The 18,449-nt window shown below is 53.4% G+C and overlaps 1 protein-coding gene across 4 annotated transcripts in view; it reads left to right on the top strand.

Annotated features, from left to right (window-relative positions):
- The window catches only part of ABCC8 (ATP binding cassette subfamily C member 8), an 81,162-nt gene that overhangs the window by 61,634 nt on the left and 1,079 nt on the right, over positions 1–18,449 (top strand). For 3 of the 4 annotated variants that reach the window (XM_015100983.4, XM_042233013.2, XM_042233014.2), the window contains exons 21-37: positions 297–377; positions 2,142–2,279; positions 3,785–3,910; positions 4,833–4,932; positions 5,155–5,396; positions 5,488–5,660; positions 6,749–6,818; positions 7,836–7,993; positions 9,716–9,808; positions 13,796–13,898; positions 14,446–14,559; positions 14,888–15,008; positions 15,163–15,293; positions 16,114–16,192; positions 16,389–16,497; positions 16,885–16,988; positions 17,779–17,912. In XM_015100983.4, coding sequence (XP_014956469.2) covers positions 297–377; positions 2,142–2,279; positions 3,785–3,910; positions 4,833–4,932; positions 5,155–5,396; positions 5,488–5,660; positions 6,749–6,818; positions 7,836–7,993; positions 9,716–9,808; positions 13,796–13,898; positions 14,446–14,559; positions 14,888–15,008; positions 15,163–15,293; positions 16,114–16,192; positions 16,389–16,497; positions 16,885–16,988; positions 17,779–17,912 — 2,076 coding nt within the window. Of the gene's footprint in view, positions 1–296; positions 378–2,141; positions 2,280–3,784; positions 3,911–4,832; positions 4,933–5,154; positions 5,397–5,487; positions 5,661–6,748; positions 6,819–7,835; positions 7,994–9,715; positions 9,809–13,795; positions 13,899–14,445; positions 14,560–14,887; positions 15,009–15,162; positions 15,294–16,113; positions 16,193–16,388; positions 16,498–16,805; positions 16,989–17,778; positions 17,913–18,449 lie in introns of those variants that run through there. The other variant, XR_006056342.2, reaches the window with a different exon arrangement.

The following is an 18,449-nucleotide window of genomic DNA, read 5'->3' on the forward strand; positions in this document are numbered from 1 at the left end:
TCTGTATAGTCGATGGGGTAGCAAAGAGTCGGGCATGACTGAGAGACTCACTTTCCTCTGTCCTGGTTTTCATGGGTCAGATGGTCCCTAGCACCTACATGGTGAATTGTCAAAGGCTGGGGATCATTCTCCCCACTTCTGAATGAATTCAGTGAACGTGCACAAGTTCCTCCTCTCTACCAGATGAGGAGGGTGCAAAGAGGTGATTGAAGCCAAACGCTCACATCAAGTAGGGGCCTGGACAGTCTCTGCTGAAGGGCTGTGCAGGCCTGACCTTTCCTCCCTTTTGGCGGCAGGGCATTAACCTGTCCGGTGGTCAGCGCCAGCGAATCAGCGTGGCCCGAGCCCTCTACCAGCACACCAATGTTGTCTTCTTGGTGAGTTCATCAGCCCGCAACTTCCTTGAGGTACTTGTGTCTGGCTGCCCCCTTGGCTCAGACAGACAGACAGACAGGCAGACACACACACACACACCCCATCACCAAACAACATCCCTCTCCAGGAGCAAACTTCTTCTGCCATAGATATTACCTACTGATCTTTTAAAAATTTTTTATTTATTTATTTTAATTGAAGGCTAATTACTTTACAATACTGTAGTGGTTTTTGCCATACATTGACATGAATCAGCCATGGGTGTACATGTGTTCCCCATCCTGAACCCCCTCCCACCTCCCTCCCTCCCTACTGATCTTATTCATGGAAAAACTGAGACAAGATTAGTCCAACTGATCAATATGGACTTCACACAGCTCTGCAGTAGCCACGAGGGGAAATGAGGAGTAATTATAGGCCCCTGCTTTGTAGAACATCCCCAACCTATTAATACTTATTTAGCCCAAATATAAGAATCACAAATACGTGGAAAGTGAGTTTCCATTTCCTGTTTCAAGCCCAGAGCAGACATTGCTAATTGATCTCAGTTTTCTCTCCCATGATAACTTAACTTGGCCTCAGAATCCTTCTTAACACAGCACTCCAGGTAACCTCTAATAATCAAACTTGGCTGTACCCACCCTCCTTCATGCCAAGTTCTGTGTAGTGTGCCTTAGTTGATACTGAAGAATTTCAAGACATAGCCATTGGCTTCAGAGGTTTAGAATCTAATTAGGGAAACAGAGCTCGCCAGTACTCAAGAGCCTCAGCCCACTGGAAAGCCAAGCTGTGTGACGGACTGTGAAGGGCCTTGTCCAGGGAGACAACTGTGAGGACAAGAGTAATCAGGGAGGGCTTCATAGAAGAGAGCATTAAAGAGTGAGTCAGTCAAACGGAAGGAAAGAGGGAGCCATTTGGACAGACCGCTGGCAGAAGGACTCTCACTTCTCTGATCCTGGCTTTATTCTCCACCCCGCCACCTCCCCACTAAACTCACTGCATAATGGAAAGGTTCACACCGTTTGTTACCGTCTGACACAAGCATAGCATTTCACAAAGTACCAGCTTATTCATGATCCCTTGTGAGCTTTAAACATCCTTGTTAGAGATAAATAAAGTGGATACTTTAATTTATTTCAGCTAACTTTTAAGCTCCTACTCTGTACTAGGCACGGGCACAGGGGATATCAGTTCTTTAGGGCCCCACGGTCCAGGGTAGACAAATAGCTATCAGATCTGACTTCCTGCAGGGTATCACTGGAACAGAGGGAGGGAAGACTAGGCTCAGGCATCAGGAAAGGACACAGGAAGAGCTGGTGCTTAGGGGAAGTGCTGAAGGATGAAAGATAGTTCACCTGACAGACAAAAGGCAGATTAGCACTCCAGGCAGAGGGAAAAGCTTGGGCAAAGGCCTGGAATGGCAGACTCCCCGGAAATCAGAGCGTAGGGAGCTTTTACAAGACAGATAGGAAGTGAGGCTGGAAAGGAAGACTGAGCAGGTGGGAGAGGGTCTGGATTAGGGTGCTAAGGAATTCGGACCTAACAGACTATGGGGAGTCACTGGAGGTTCAGGAGTCAGGAAGTGCTTGTATTTAGACCTGTTTGAGAGTGATGACTGATGGCTGAAGTCCAGAGAGGTTAGGTATGCTGTCCAAGGCCACACAGTGAAGTGGTGTCAGTCACTAAACCAGAGCAGGTACATCCACAGTTTTACATCCACTGCTACCCACCCCCATGCTCGCCCCTGTTTTCTCCCATCTACCCAGGACGACCCCTTCTCAGCTCTCGATGTCCATCTGAGTGACCATCTGATGCAGGCCGGGATCCTTGAGCTGCTCCGAGATGATAGGAGGACAGTGGTCCTAGTGACCCACAAGCTACAGTACCTACCGCATGCAGACTGGGTGAGGGGCCAGCAGCGGTCAAACTGTGGAGGGCTATGGTGGGAGAGGCAGTTGGGTGTCTCCAAAGGACTCCATCAGCTGTCTGAGCAGCAATTGCTGAGGGCCGCAGAGCAGAAGAGAGCAGCACTGGGTGGCTTCACTCAGGCTGGGCCCATCAGGGAGGCCTGGCATAGTCCACGTGTTGGGCGTCACCTAGAGTTGCATCCTGACTGGGGGCCCCGTGGGTGCACACAAGGTCAGCACCAAGAAGTCTCAGAAAGAAGTAGACACTCAGTTCCTACTTCCATTTCCTACCCAGTTTGATGACTCATTCCCCTGTCCTTGGGGAGTGCCCATGTGGACAGGAGAGCCATCTTCCTACCCACTAGTGCGTCAGATTCAAGTTAGGATCAAATGGGAAATATGGAAACAAACCTTGACAGTAGTAATAGAAACGTCACTGTTATCAGTAAAATGAAATATCACATCAGTTAAATCCCCATATTCCTCAACATGAAGACAGTAGTTATTTTTCAAATAATTGGAAAGCATTTAATTCTTAAAATGGAAATCATGTGACTTTTGAAACTGAGGCCTTGCCTGACTTGTACATAAAGTTGCCTGTGGAAATGAGGCCCTTCCTAAGCTTCAGGTCTGTGTTAAATGCCCCTGATAATTCCCCTCAAATAATTCTTCCTTCTTCATGTAGTAAGGTCTTCCCCTCTACTATGAATAAAAAGGAAAAAGATCCAGACTTTTCAGAAAAGCTATTAAAGCAGAAAAAATGCAGGGGGCAGGGGGTGAGGGGGAAGATCCAGATTTTAAAAATGGCTATTAGAGGAGGTACAAGTTTGTGTCTGAGTTTCTGCAGTGACCCTGGTGAGACAATTCAGGACAATCCTTAGTCCAAAGAAGGCAAACACAGGAGTGCCTGGTTCCTTAAGTGAACAGGACTTCGGGGCATCGGCCCTTGAACCCCAGCATGGGGTGAGTGGGAGTGAGAAGAGAAGGTTGGGTTTCTGAATTAATGATGGGTCTACGTGAGTATAAAGCATTGAAGGTTTCAAATACATTTTATTGATCTCAAAGAGGCTTCACACATTTAGACCAACAGGTGCTTTGCCAAACACTGGTGGAACCTGTCAGGCCTGATGTGAGGAGGAGTTGAGGGTAATGAGCTGTTAGCCCATTAAGTGCATGCAAACAGCTGTCATTGCTGGAGTCCTTGGGGACAAGCAGACAACTTGACCAGGATGCATTAATTTGCTCTGCAAACCCTACTATCAACCACGGGGCAACCATTGAGAACTACCCCTGAGATGTACCAGATTCTAAATCCTGGAGTGTCCTGCTGAGGGCAGTGGGTGAGCTGGAGCCATCTGTGGTGGGGAAGGGGTGTGTGCACATCTGTTGTGAGCACATCTGTTGTGAGCACATCCGTCTCCAACCCCTCGGTCAGGCAGGGGTATGACCTCTACTCCCCCACCTCAGCCAGCCCCCCACTGAGTTTGTTTCTGTCTTTTTAGATCATCGCAATGAAGGATGGCACCATCCAGAGGGAGGGCACCCTCAAGGACTTCCAGAGGTCTGAGTGCCAGCTCTTTGAGCACTGGAAGACCCTGATGAATCGGCAGGACCAAGAGCTGGAGAAGGTGGGTGTAGCCTGGGGGTCAGGCAGCCTGGCCCCTGAGGATAAAGTTCTGCTAGAACCTGAATTCATAAAGGCCTTCCTGCCCTCATTGGCCCTTGGAAGCCCCCCACAAACACACACAAAGGACAGATGTGGGAGCTGGGCATGAAATTGCTCCGACTAGACAGCCACTACCTGTGCCAGCTACCCAAGGCAGAGTCAGGCCAATGCCTTCCCCATGTCCTGAAATGTCAGATACCATCTAGTTACAAAGCTTCAGATAACCAACTCAGACCAGCTAAACAAAGAGAAAAAGGGGGGGAGGAGTTAAGGATTTACTGGCTCAGGAAACTAGAACGTCCAGTGATGCTATAGCTTCAGGTGGAGCTGGATCCAGGTGATCAAGCCATATCATCGGGAATCTAATTCTCCCCACCCCTTGGCTCTGCTTCTCTCACACCGGCTTCATTCTCGTGGAGGCAGTGAGATGGCCATCGGCATCCCAGGCTTCCATTCTTCCAGGTCAGCAGCTCTGCCAGAAAGACAGTGCCTGTTTTATGATAGTTCAGCAAAAGTCCCAGGGCTGACTCCTGTTGGTCCCATCCTGAGCAAATCACTGTGGTCAGGGATGTGGAATGTGAAGACTGACCAATCCTGGGTCACATACCCACTCTGGGAGTCAGAGAGAATGATTAGCCCACCTGAATCACAGAGGCAGAATAAGGGAGAGGTGGTCTCCCACAGGGATACGGGGATGCTAGTAGCTGATAAAGGGGAAGGAGTAAATTCTGGCAGGCAAACATGTGTCCATCTGGACCACCTTCCAGGCAGGGGCAGCTCGATAACTGCCAGTGGTCATTACCAGGGGCAGTTCCCCCCTACCCTCCTCCCTTTTCCCCTCTGCACAGCCTGAGGACATTAGCCAGGCCCCATCTATCTTTCAGGAAACCGTCATGGAGAGAAAAGCTACGGAGCCACCCCAGGGCCTGCCCCGGGCCATGTCCTCAAGAGATGGGCTCCTGCAGGATGAGGAAGAGGAGGAAGGTACAGGCCACGGGACTGGAGTGGAATCATGGCCTGAGGTCTGCTCCACCATGAGGAGACTAAGGGTTGGGGTTCCGGGAGTGGGGAGATGGTGTGCCTCTGATGCACACCTTCCCCCCTGTGCACCTCAGTCTCCCCATCTGTAAGCGGGGCTGATCCAACCCCTGTTCTCTTCAGAGGGGTGTGCAAGGTGACTCCATAAGGGGGTTCTTCCACCTGCAGAGGAGGCGGCCGAGAGCGAGGAGGAGGACAACCTGTCGTCGGTGCTGCACCAGCGCGCCAAGATCCCGTGGCGGGCCTGTGCCAACTACCTGTCCTCAGCTGGCACCCTGCTGCTCTCGCTGCTCATCTTCTCCCAGCTGCTCAAGCACATGGTCCTGGTGGCCATCGACTACTGGCTGGCCAAGTGGACTGACAGTGCCCTGACCCTGAGCCCCACGGCCAGGAACTGCTCCCTCAGCCAGGTGGGTCCCGCAGCCCCCGTGCTGGGGCCAGGGGCTGGGGAGGGCTGAGCAGGGGCCACCCCCACAGGATGCCAGCCTCGTTCTCTGCCAGGCCCAGGAGTGTCCCCTCAACCAGACCGGCTACGCCATGGTGTTCACGGTGCTCTGCAGCCTGGGCATCGTGCTGTGCCTCATCACGTCTGTCACAGTGGAATGGACGGGGCTGAAGGTGGCCAAGAGGTTGCACCGCAGCCTGCTGAACCAGATCATCCTGGCTCCCATGAGGTAGCCCTCTCCCCTGGCTGTGCCTGGCTGTGGGCGAGTCATTGTTCTCTGGGCCTTAGCTCTCCCATCTGTAAAATGGGCACATATCAATACATCTGATCTCTATTAATAGCAGGTCGCTAGATGTGACTCAAGGACATGGGGTGGGAAAAGCCCCCTCCTTGGTGCAGAAAACAGGGAAACTGTTATCTACTCAGCTAGACAGGGTGCTAGAAATGTCACACAGCTCATCTAATTCTCACAACAGCCCTTCAAAGGGTCTGCAGGCGCTACATGAATGCTTTCCCCTTCTAGGCAGGTACCACCCCCGGTTCAGCTCTCCCCTTCCCTGCCTCTCCTTCCTCATTCAGCCATCCTGCACGTTCTGACCCCAGGGACACACAGGGTAGTTATTCTAATCCTCTGTAATGGGATCAATCAAAACCCCAAAGGCTGCTTGGTGTGAAAGACAGTTAAAGCTGTCACAGCCCGATTGGCTGCCAACTCAGTTTACAAACCCAGCAGGCAAACCGGCTATCTGATCCCTCCTCATCATCCAGTCACAATCTCCTCTCTTCAGTTTCATGATCAGTCTGTGGCCCACAGACGCAGCCTCCAAGTTTACTAATCCTCTGTTTGTCCCAGGTCTATGGTTCTGAAATTCTCTGGCTGGGGTTGGGCCGGTTCCGGGTCGCAGGCAGAGTGCTGACAGCTGGCGTGGCCTCGCAGGGTCAGCCAGCTGACAGGCTGTCCCCAGGGCCCGTCCTCTGCCCTCCCTGCCCCATCCCCTCCCCCAGGAGAGTCTCTGGAGAGAACTCTACGTCCCCAGGAGGACAGCTGCTGAGTGAGGCGGGCCCAGTGAGAAGCAGAGAAGGGTGGCAGTGGTCACACATGGGCTGGAGGGTCAGCGAGGCTGTGAAGGGGCCAGCACCCTTTTGGGCGGCCGCGGGAATTCTCAGGGACACAGGCCAGACACAGGCAATCGCCCTGGGAAGGCAGACCTGGGGATGACTCCAGAGATGTGGAAACAAAAAAATAACTACCCTCTTTCAGTAAACAGGAAGGAAATCAATACACAGATGAGTAACTGCCCTCTGATCTCCTCTTAGGTTTTTCGAGACCACTCCCCTTGGAAGCATCCTGAACAGATTTTCGTCTGATTGTAACACCATCGACCAGGTACACAAGATTGCGATGATGTATGTCCCCAGTCCAAAGAGAAGCCAGGTCCCCAGGAGCTTCTTCTGTCTGACACTGGCTTCCCCAGATCAGCTGATCAGAGCCTTGGGCTAAGAACCTAGTGGGCTCCATCTGATTACAATGCTGCCTCAGGACCTGGGGCCTCCCCTGGGAGACTCTCCTAATGAGGCTGAAAGAAACCACATCCCTTTGGCTTCTGGCCAAGCCCACTCTGGCTCACAGGAAGGTTCCAGCATACTCTGCACCAAGGTGACTGATTTTCTGGAGAACAAACATTTTGATTCTGCCTATGTCCTTTATTCTTCATCGTACTAAATGGTGAAAAAGCAAAGTCCTAATGCCTGGCCTCAGGGAGCCCACAGTGTAGCTGCAGGGATAAGACATGGACCAGTAGTAAAGGAAGAGCAAAACCTGGCAGCAGGTAAACGCTGAAGATAACCAAATACCAAAACGCACCTCCCAGAACTTCCCTGGTCCAGTGGAAGAATTCGTTTTCCAATGCAGCAGCAGCTGCTGCTGCTGCTAAGTCGCTTCAGTCGCGTCTGATTCTGTGTGACCCCATAAACGGCAGCCCATCAGGCTCCGCCATCCCTGGGATTCTTCAGGCAAGAACACTGGAGTGGGTTGCCATTTACTTCTCCAATGCATGAAAGTGAAAAGTGAAAGTGAAGTTGCTGAGTCGCGACCCCATGGACTGCAGCCCACCAGGCTCCTCCATCCATGGGATTTTCCAGGCAAGAGGGTTCAATTCCTGGTGGGGGAGCTAAGATCCCACATGCTGCAACGGCTAAGCCCAGAGGGCCTCAGCTAGAGAGCCTGTGTGCCACAAACTACAGAGTGCAAGAGCTCTGGAACCCGCGGGCTGCTCCCACATACCACAACCAAGATCCCACGTGCCACAACTAAGACTCAGTGCAGACATACATAAATAAATATATTTTTTAAAAAAGCTTAAAAAAAAAATTTACCTCCCTTTCTCACCCTGCCTTCCCGCAGCACATCCCGTCCACGCTGGAGTGCCTGAGCCGCTCCACCCTGCTCTGTGTCTCAGCTCTGGCCGTCATCTCCTATGTCACCCCGGTGTTCCTCGTGGCCCTCCTGCCCCTGGCTGTCGTGTGCTACTTCATCCAGAAGTACTTCCGAGTGGCATCCAGGTGATGGCAGCACTTGCCAGTGGGGGTGAGGGATAGGAGTTGCTTTGTAGTAGTCACTTCAGCTCTGTTATCAGAATCATCATAGAAGTGGTAGAGTCATGTCCCCTTCCCCAAAACGAAAATAGAAATATTCATATTCCACTATCCTAATATAAGCATCTGGTAGCACACACACTGCAGTTACTATCTGCACTATTTCCTGGGGTGATATGCTCAGGAATGGGATTGCTAGCTCAGGGTGTATACATGCAACTATGCCCTTCATTCATTTTGCCAAAATGCTGCCCAGAAGGATTGTATGATTCTAGTGTCCAGGCTGATTGCTGATGCATAAAATCAGAGGGCACCTGATGTGACGGGTCTGATGGCAATCAGATCTCCCAGCTCACATGGGTCCAGAGGAAGGATAGAAAAATCCTTGACTGGAGGGAGCCTCTCACCGCCTTTCTCATTGATCACATTTGCCTTCATGGGCCGTGGAACCATGCATGGCTCTTTCCTACTCAAAATTTTCTAAGAACATTTTCTAAGAAGTTCTTTCTGGGAGCAATTCTATTAAGCTCACAGATTCAAAGATTTGTAGGGTCAGTTTTTAAGAGCCTCTAGGCCAGTGTTTCTCAAACTGCCAACCACAACCTATCAGTGGGTCATGATATCAGTATCATAGATGATAACCAGTTTTTCAATGAAATAGAAAATATATAGAAAATATCAGACTGTATTCACATATAGTAACAGTAAGTTTTGCTTGATGAAACCTTTGTTTTGGCTGTGTATGGGTGTGTGGGGGGGTGTGCGTGTGTGTGTACTGATTTGTAATATAAAATGTGTTTGTTACTGGGGTTGTGGTCAGAAAGGTTAAGGATGTCTCTCAAGTACACAGAGTTTGTTAGAAATGAGTCAAAATACTGATTGGATATAATAATAATAGTTAAATTTAGATACATTTTGGCTAAAATTACCTTGCCCGCAAGGATCAAGATCTTGATAAATAAATAAATGGCTTTTTGCCTGGTTGATCTGGAATCCCTTGGTACCCACGAAGAACAAAGTGCATTGATATCCACAAAATTGCAGAGGCTTTTTAAACACTATACAAGCTGTTCTACAAAGTTCATTTCTTCTGCCAGAGACACCACCCTATTCCCTTGGCATCCACTCTGGCCGTGGGTGTGGTTTGTCCAGGAAAGCTGCTTCCTGCATTCCAACCTCGCCTCCAGGGCACTAATACACTTGTCAAGGTGCAGCTGTGGGGAGCAGGAGCAAATTCTGTTGCCATGGAAACCACTGGCCTTTCCCTCTCAAGGAGCTCTTTAGCTCCTGGCCTGTGATGTGCCAGCACCTGTGGTGGTTATTGGGGAGTTTGGTCCTCCTGTTCCCTTGCCTGGCTGTTAAGGTTGTTCACCTCTGAAAGGGAACCAACACTGCCTGCAGAGCCTCACCACAGAGTGAGGCGCTGCAGCAAAGCCAGCAGACAGATGCAGACATGAGGTGGATGACATGCAGGCTAATGGTAACCCTTCAACATGCTCTGCTTAAGCATCTGCATGAACGAGATGGGGTGGTACCCTCCTCTTCCCTCTTCACAGGTGAGAAACTGAGGCCCGGAGGGGTGAAGCCATTTGGCCCCACAATAGTAGGGGTGGAGCTACGATTCAGACCCAGGCTGAGCCCCGAGCTACCCTCTTAACCATTTGGCTCTGCTCCCCACTTCCCCCACAGGGACCTGCAGCAGCTGGACGACACCACCCAGCTCCCGCTGCTCTCTCACTTCGCTGAAACTGTGGAAGGCCTCACTACCATCCGGGCCTTCAGGTACCAGATTCACCCTGGAGGGTAGGGGGGTGGGGATGGAGCCAGAGTCACGGGTCATGGGATTTGATTCTCAGGGCTCTGCTTAGGAAAGCCCAGAACACATGTCTGCCAGCCCCTCATCAGGCCCTGAGGCCGGTTCACACGAGGGGTCAGGTCCACTGGGCTCCAGCTGCATGATCCAGAGGGGAGACTCTCAGACCTGGAGCCAAGCCCAGGGCCTCTGTGAACTAAGGTAAAACGTGAAAAGAGACAAGGCCAAGACAGTTCCTCATAAATCTATGCTGGAAAGGCCCTCACAGGGTGTGGGCCAGCCCTGAGGCCATCTTTCATTGAGACACTACTGTGAGCCAAACACAGGTAGGCTGAGTACTTTCCATGCCAGTACTCATTCATTCTGCCCTGCAATCTGACATGGAAAGCTTGATGATTCCCATTTCTCAGGTTAGAAAATTGAGGTTCTCTGTAAGGTTCCACAAAGTCCAGATTTGAAGCTGGCTTGTTCATTCAACAAACATTTACTGAGTGTTCACCCAGCCCCTTGCCAGGCACTGAAAAGATGGAAATAATTCAGATGAGCCCATACCCTGGAGGCATTTACAGTCTAAGCTTTGAGCAGGCCAGGACAAACCCCTGTGCCAAGTACTCTGAAAGAAAGGCTATGGTAGCATAGCAGGGAGGCAGTCATGGAAGCCTTCACTGAGGAGGTGGCATTAGTGCTGGGACTCAAAGAGTAAATAAGAGTTCACCAGGCTACAGAAACTCCCCTCAAACATCAGTGCCCTGCCATCCTCTTGATACTCTGAGTTGTGATGTTCAGCTTGACAGGGGCACCTGAGGCTGCCTTGGGAGTGGGGGTTAGGGCTGTTGCTCCCCACCTTAGTCTCTGTCTGAAAAATTAGAGCATCTCTCCTCTGGAGAGACATCTGACCCAGATTCTGGGCCCTGGTCTCTAAGCCTCAGAGAGTGACTCTAGGTTATTTTTAGAATGACACAGCTGCATGGGGCATGACAATAACCATGCGACACGGGCCTTGTGTCCAGGAATCCTAGGGCTCAAGGAGTGGGTCTGAGAAGGCTTGTATCTCCTCCCTCCAACCCCCAAAGTCCAGCTGCCCGGACTCCTGGTGCCACACCACAGCCCCAGTTCACTCCTTGGGGATCTGGGGCCAATGGGAAGTGCTCTTTGGGGTCTCATCCAAGTAAAGCAAAGCTAAACTCTGCCCTGGCCTTGGCCCTTCTCCCTGGACTTCCCCTGCCTCTGTGTGAGCCTGTGCTGTCTTCCCCACGGATATTCCCTGGAACCTGGCCTGACTCCAGGGTTTCCTCCCAGCTTTGTCCTCTTCTCCAGTCTGAACTCCCCAGTTCTTCCACCCTTTGGATCCCTCAACACTGCCAGGACAGCCTCTACTCTAACTTTTGGTGATGCTCCTCTTAGAATTGGTATCCTGGAGGCCTTCAGGCTGGGCCTGGGGCAGAGAGATTGTGACTTTCCTTGAGTGGACCAGACCCCCTCGACAGGATCTGCGTGGATGCCAGCATCCTGCAACTCACCTCAACCAAGCCTGTGGTCCGCTAGAGAAACTGCTCCCCCAGAGTCCTACTCCACCCTGCACTGACACAGTGGATGGTTTTTAAATTTGAATGAAGGACTTTTTAAAATCATCCCTGAAGGTGTTGAATTCATTGGCTTTTGCCCAGCAGCCTGCCCTGCCAAGAGCAAACTAGTGTTTATTTATTGATTGTGCACTTCCTGTGTGCCAGGCATGTGTGTGGATTATAACATTTAATCCTCACAAGAACCTTGTGGCATAGGTCGGAGAAGCCCCGTTCTACAGATGAGGCTGAGTAACCAGCCCGAGGTCACACAGACAGTGAGAGCTGCTTCCGGGCTTGGGACCCAGGTCTGGCTGACCCTCTGGTTTTCCTAGAAGCCCTACTTTTTCTCCCCTCAAAAGTTTCAAGGATGCCCAACACTGAGTGATTGTTTCAGCTCACGAAGGAACTATTACTAGCCCCATGAGAAAAACTTAGTTTCAGTCCTGAAACATAGCCAGTAATAGTAATACTCAGACTCTAGCCTGGTTCTGCATGACCCCAAATCTGGGGCTCTTTCCACATTCCTTACATCATCACACACCTATCACAGAAGCCCCATCTCACTTGCACCTTCATGCACACCCACCCCTCAGGCCAGTCACACACGCTTCAGACTCTCCAGTTACACAAGCACTCACACGTACACATCTCCAACATGCACTCACTCACTCAAGCCCTCAGACATGTGGTTTCACAGTCCCGAAGGACACATCACCCCGCCACACACACATCTACCCTGTGGTTGGGCAATCACACCCTCTCACACCCCAGATATTCACTTTGCTCTCCTCTGACACATGGTTCTGATGCAGACCCTTCACCCAGAAATAATCAAAGCAGAACAAACATCTTCTGGGAGTGAAAAGCAAATGCCCACCAAGATCCATCTTGAGTCCCTCTGAGTCCCCTCAGTTGTTTCCCTGAGACCATGTTGAGATGGTTTTCCTTTATTCACCATCAAACAAGCACAGCTGGCCCCTCCTGTAGGCCCGGCCCAAGGTCTGAAGAGGTGGCCAAGGAGAGTGATACCAGGAGCCCAGGCTGGTCAGAGAGAAGAGGCAGGTCCATACAGAGTAACACAAGGGAGAATATGAGGAGGGCACGAGAACAGGAAAGAAGCCTCCAGAGTTCCTTGCACAGAAAGATCCCATCTGTCTTAGAGGGATAGGAGAAGGTTCGTTCATTCAACAAATATTTATTGACAGTGCCAGGTGCTGGGGATAGGGTTTCCCAGGTGGCTCTTGTGGAAAAGAACCTGCCTGCCAATGCAGGAGGCATAAGAGATGTGGGTTTGATCCCTGGGTTGGGAAGATCCCTGGAGGAGGAAATGGCAACCCACTCCAGTATCTTTGCCTGGAGAATCCCACGGACAGGGGAGCCTTGAGGGCTACAGTTCATAGGGTCACGAAGAGTTAGACACGACTCAGCCACTGAGCACACATAAGTGCTGGAGATACATTTGTGACCAAAACAGACAAGGTCTCTATCCTCATGGAGTTTACAGTCTAGTGAGGGAGGTCGATGATAAACAGCTAGAGAAATTAATGAGCAGAGATTATGAAACAAACAGGCTGCAGAGATGGAGAACAATAGGCCAGGAAAAGCCACTCTGAAGAGATGTCATTTAAGGTAAAGCCTGAAGGTTGAGAGGAATCAGCCTTGGGTAGACCAGAGGAGAAAGCATTCCAGGCAAAAGGAACAGCATGATAAAAGGCCTTGGGTGGGGAGGAACTTGGCATTGTCACAAAACTGAAAAAAAGGCAAGCAATGTAATAAATTACTTTGCTGTCATTTCTGTGGCTGCAACGCAGTGAGCAAGGGGATTTATGGCATGGAAGGAGGCTGGTGAGGTTGGCAGGGGCTGGTTCCCACAGGCAAGGAGGAGGTTCTTTATCCTAAAAAGTCTTTCATATTCTTAGCATCGGAGAGGTAGGATGCGATTCATGATTTGGGAAGCTTATGCTGGCTGCTGTGTGGAGAGTGGACTGTAGAGAGATGGCAGGTAGACCTGTTAGGAAGCTGATGCTATAGTCCAGGTGAGTTTGTGGTGGGCAGGAAGCAGGCGAGAGGCAAGGGCAGGTAGTCAGAAGAGGACTGAGGGATTGGATGTGAATCAAGTTTCTGGCCTGAGCAACGGGCTGGGTGGAGGAGCCCTTTAGTGTAAGAGGGAAGCCCTACAGAGGAGAACTGGTCTTGGAGTGAAAACAAGAGTCTGAAGGAGGTGGCGCTCTTGACAGGTATGAATAAGAAGGGAGCGGGGAAGGCATTCCAGAGAGGAGTGGCGTACATCAGGTGGCAGAGGTGGTATGTTTCACGGCTGCAGGCAAGGAGGGCCCCAGGGGCTACATGGACCAAGATGATTCCCCCTCACCCTCCTGATGCTCCCTCCAGGTACGAGACCCGGTTCCAGCAGAAGCTCCTTGAATATACAGACTCCAACAACATCGCCTCCCTCTTCCTCACGGCCGCCAACAGGTGGCTAGAAGTCCGCATGGCAAGTGCCTCCCCCTACCCCCCAGCCCAGGACAGGGGGCTCTGATAGCGCTGTGCTGCCAGAGCAAGGGCCAGACAGGGGCCAGAGGGCAGGAAGGAAGGATGGATGCCGACTCAGGAGCACACCCGGGGGTGGGTGTCGAGCCTCCTGCGTCTCCCAACCCTGGGGGTCCTCCCTGTGTCTGCCGTTAGCCTCCTCTTCCCTCTCTCACTGCCTGGAGGCTTGTGTGTCTGAGAAAGAACAGTTGTGCATTGAGCTGTGACAGGTGTGTGTGTCTGCAGTGGGCCATATGGCACGTGGGGCCAGCTGGTGAGCTGTGCGTGTTGGGCATGGGGGTGGGGGAGCACTGCTGCGTGCACACGATGTCTCCCGGGGCTCCAGCCCTCACGCCCTCCTGCGTGTCTGACTGTGTATGTGCAGTGTGGGGCTGGGGTTGAGTCTCAGCTGAGCTGCTCTCTGTCCTAAGGGAGCGAGTGTGGGTTGGGGCGGGGCATGCTGTGGCCGAAGCGCCCACCGAGGGCCCAGGCCAGCCCCGCTCCCTCTGCAGGAGTACATTGGTGCGTGTGTGGTCCTCATCGCGGCGGTGACCTCCATCTCCAACTCCCTGCACAAGGAGCTCTCTGCCGGCCTGGTGGGCCTGGGCCTCACCTATGCCCTAATGGTGAGTGGTGACAGGCGGGGCAGGAGAGGGAGTAGACAGCAGCAGACATCAGGGCACCCCCTCCCCCCGACTGAGACGCTCCTGGGCTTTCCCCCACCCCCCGGCTACACCGAGTCTGATGCCAGAGGGACCGTGTGGGTAGGAGGGCTCCCTGCAGGTCCCCACCCCTTCATCCAGGCCTAGGCTCCAGATGGGTGTTGGGTGAGGATCCACGTTCACTGTGACCCCCAGGGAAGGTACCCTGGGCTGTAAGAAGAGCCATCCCAGGGCCCAGGGACAGGGCCAGGGGATCACCAATGGGACCAGGTGACTGGCTTACTCCCCGCAGGTGTCCAACTACCTCAACTGGATGGTGAGGAACCTGGCGGACATGGAGCTCCAGCTGGGGGCCGTGAAACGCATCCACGGGCTGCTGAAAACCGAAGCGGAGAGCTACGAGGGACTGCTGGGTGAGGGGCGCAGGAGGACTCCCGGAGAAATGGCCCAGCGTGGATGTGTGTTTGGGTTGAGGAGGCACGAGGAACCTGGGGGTGGGGGGAGGCACTCCCAGATACCAGCTGTGGCCCATGCCTGGCAGCTGAGCCCCCCCACACTGGTCCCCAGCACCATCGCTGATCCCCAAGAACTGGCCGGACCAAGGCAAGATCCAGATCCAGAACCTGAGTGTACGCTATGACAGCTCCCTGAAGCCGGTGCTGAAGCACGTCAACGCCCTCATCTCCCCCGGACAGAAGGTAGGGGTGGGGAGAGCTGGACAACACACCTAGGGTCACCTTCTGACCATCAGGGCCCTCCAGACCTCACACCCATCCAGACCCCCAGTCTCCCAGCCCTGGGCCTCTCCCCTTCTCCTCCTGCTGCCCCCACTCACCCACCATGGAGATGGACACCACAGACTCTGCGGGCTCAGAGGCGCTTTGTCAGGGCCCCCTGAAACGGCCAGGGGCTCTCCCAGGACACTGGTCCCCGAACTTCAGGGCAGAGTCCTGGGGCAGAGAGCGAGGGCCTGTCCTGGGGAGGGAGCCCCCTGTCTGGCACTCTGATCTGACTTTGATTGACCCCCTCCGCCTCTCCTCCTGTCTCTCTCACTCCATCATTGTCGGTGGCTGCCCGTCTTACTCTCCCTGACCTTTCAATATACTCTGTCCCTGCCTCTCGGGTCCTTCTGTATCGCCATCTCTGTCTCTGGGTTGGTCCCTGATGGTGCTTTCTGTAGGGATCCATGGGCAGGAAGCCATGGGGTAAGGGATGAGTCCAGTTTAAGGGGAGGCACACCTTGCACACCACACTCGGCCACCCCTGTGCCCTCCCGGCACACCCTGCTGAGAGTGCCCCCAGTGCCCCCAACTCCCTTGAGGCCCTGTACCCAACACAGCCACAGCCACACGCAGCCAGGCAAGCTGGAGCCCCCTCTGGAGCCACTGCAGGAAACAAGCCCGAACCCGGGACCAGCCCTGGCTGAAGAGACACTCCCATGCCCGCACAGCCCAGAGCCAGCCCTCACGGCTCCCAGCCACCCCAGTGCCCACAGCATGGCCGTTTCTCTCCTTGCAGATTGGCATCTGCGGCCGCACAGGCAGTGGGAAGTCCTCCTTCTCTCTCGCCTTCTTCCGCATGGTGGACATGTTCGAAGGTGAGCCGTGTGACAGGCATCCCACAGCCACCAGACGGGATCTCAGTCCTGGGTTTGCTCAGAAGTCGCAGGAGACCCAGCCATCGCTACCTTCCTCTGCATCCTCATTGGGACCCATGTCCCAGGCGGACCCTGTCCGCAGCGCCATCATCTCCCCGCTCCCTGGGGCCCTGCCTGTGACACTGTCTGCACACAGGGCGAATCATCATCGATGGCATCGACATCGCCAAACTGCCGCTGCACACCCTGCGCTCGCGCCTCTCCATCATCCTGCAGGACCCCGTCCTCTTTAGCGGCACCATCCGGTGAGCCCCTACCCCACTGCCAGGCCCACCCCAGCCCCAGGCCCAGCTCCACTCCTCTAGATCTGGGCAGAGAGAGGAGGGAATGGCAAGGCCAGGGGCAGCCCTGCTCCAGCTCTGGCATGAAGGGTTGGCACTGGTTCTATAGAGCTGCACCTCCATGCCTTTCTCTTTCCTGCTGGGCCCAGGTAGGGGTCTCCCACTCCTCAGGCTTGGGATGCTTTCCTTCCCGCTCCCACAGCCAGCAGCTTGCTGCCCCCTCCCAGCCAAGCCCCCAAGTCAATCGGGTCCCTCACTGCTCCCTTTTCCAGCCTTGCCCACTGCACGTACCCTGGGAATGGAGCCAGGACCCTGCTCCCCTCCCGAAGGGCTTTGTGTGTCACTCTCCAGATTTAACCTGGACCCAGAGCGGAAGTGCTCCGACAGCACGCTGTGGGAGGCCCTGGAGATAGCCCAGCTGAAGCTGGTGGTGAAGGCGCTACCAGGAGGCCTTGGTAACTACTCCTGGCTGAGCACTGGCCAGGCACTCATGGACACCTGTAAGGGCTAGGGACGGACGACTCACACCCACATCTTAACTTCACCCAGAGTTTAGAGTCTAGGGTCTGGCAGGACCCCAGAAACCATTGAGTTCTACCTGTTACCATTCAGAAGCTCAGAGAGGTCATGTGACTTGTCCCAGGTCACACAACTGGTCAGTTCAGGATCTGGCCCCTCCTGCAGGGCACAGGGGGGACAGTAAGGGTCACTGTGACACAAAGCTTGCAAGTCCCTGATACCATGCCCTGCCCTCCCGACCCACCTGTTGGCTCTGTTCCACCCTGAGGAAGGAGAGACCGACTCAGGGATCACAGGCACAGCTTATTCATCAAGGCTACTGAGAAGAGTCTGTCCCCAACCCAGCGGGTGGGTGGAGGTGGGGGTGGGGCGGTCAGCAGAGCCTTGGTGTACCTGCTGCAACCCCTGGGGCAGTGGAGGCCGGCCAAGCCTTGGCTTCAGAAAATTACCCCACCATGGCCCACACATATGCCTGATGTACACACTCTGCTCAGACCTCCTCCCAGTACTGCCCAGGGCCACAGCCACGCATAACTGCAGGGCATGCTCTTCTCTTTGTAACTCCTGGAATTCCCGTGTTGTGTAAAGTGCAGCCACCCTGCACACACCTCTACCCATGATAAACACCTACATGTTAGCCGCTGTACACACGTTCCCACACAAGCCACTCCATCCACTCAACTCACAACGCAGGGTTAACTCAGAGCTCCCTGGGGCTGTTTTCAGATGCCATCATCACGGAAGGCGGGGAGAACTTCAGCCAGGGCCAGAGGCAGCTGTTCTGCCTGGCCCGGGCCTTCGTGAGGAAGACCAGTATCTTCATCATGGACGAAGCCACGGCTTCCATCGACATGGCCACGGTCGGTGCTGGGCACACCCATGGGGCCAGGGCCTTGCAGAGGGTTTCCAGGGGGTGTTAGGGAGAAGTTCAGAAAGTAGTCCTGAAGTTCAGGTTGCCTTTAGCATCAAGGATCATTTGGGGCAGAAAAGGCAAAGACTGAGGGACCCTGATTTCAGCTAGTCTACAGTTCAGTCGCTCAGTCGTGTCCGACTCTTTGCGACCCCATGAATCGCAGCACGCCAGGCCTCCCTGTCCATCACCAACTCCTGGAGTTCACTCAAACTCACGTCCATCGAGTCGGTGATGGCATCCAGCCATCTCATCCTCTGTCGTTCCCTTCTGCTCCTGCCTCCAATCCCTCCCAGCATCAGAGTCTTTTCCAATGAGTCAACTCTTCTCATGAGGTGGCCAAAGTACTGGAGTTTCAGCTTCAGCATCATTCCTTCCAAAGAAATCCCAGGGCTGATCTCCTTCAGAATGGACTGGTTGGATCTCCTTGCAGTTAGTCTTAGGGCATGTTTATAACACACATATTCACAAGCTGCACAGGGACCCA

This window comes from Ovis aries, chromosome 15 (assembly GCF_016772045.2).
Source record: "Ovis aries strain OAR_USU_Benz2616 breed Rambouillet chromosome 15, ARS-UI_Ramb_v3.0, whole genome shotgun sequence".
Taxonomy (NCBI): domain Eukaryota; kingdom Metazoa; phylum Chordata; class Mammalia; order Artiodactyla; family Bovidae; genus Ovis; species Ovis aries.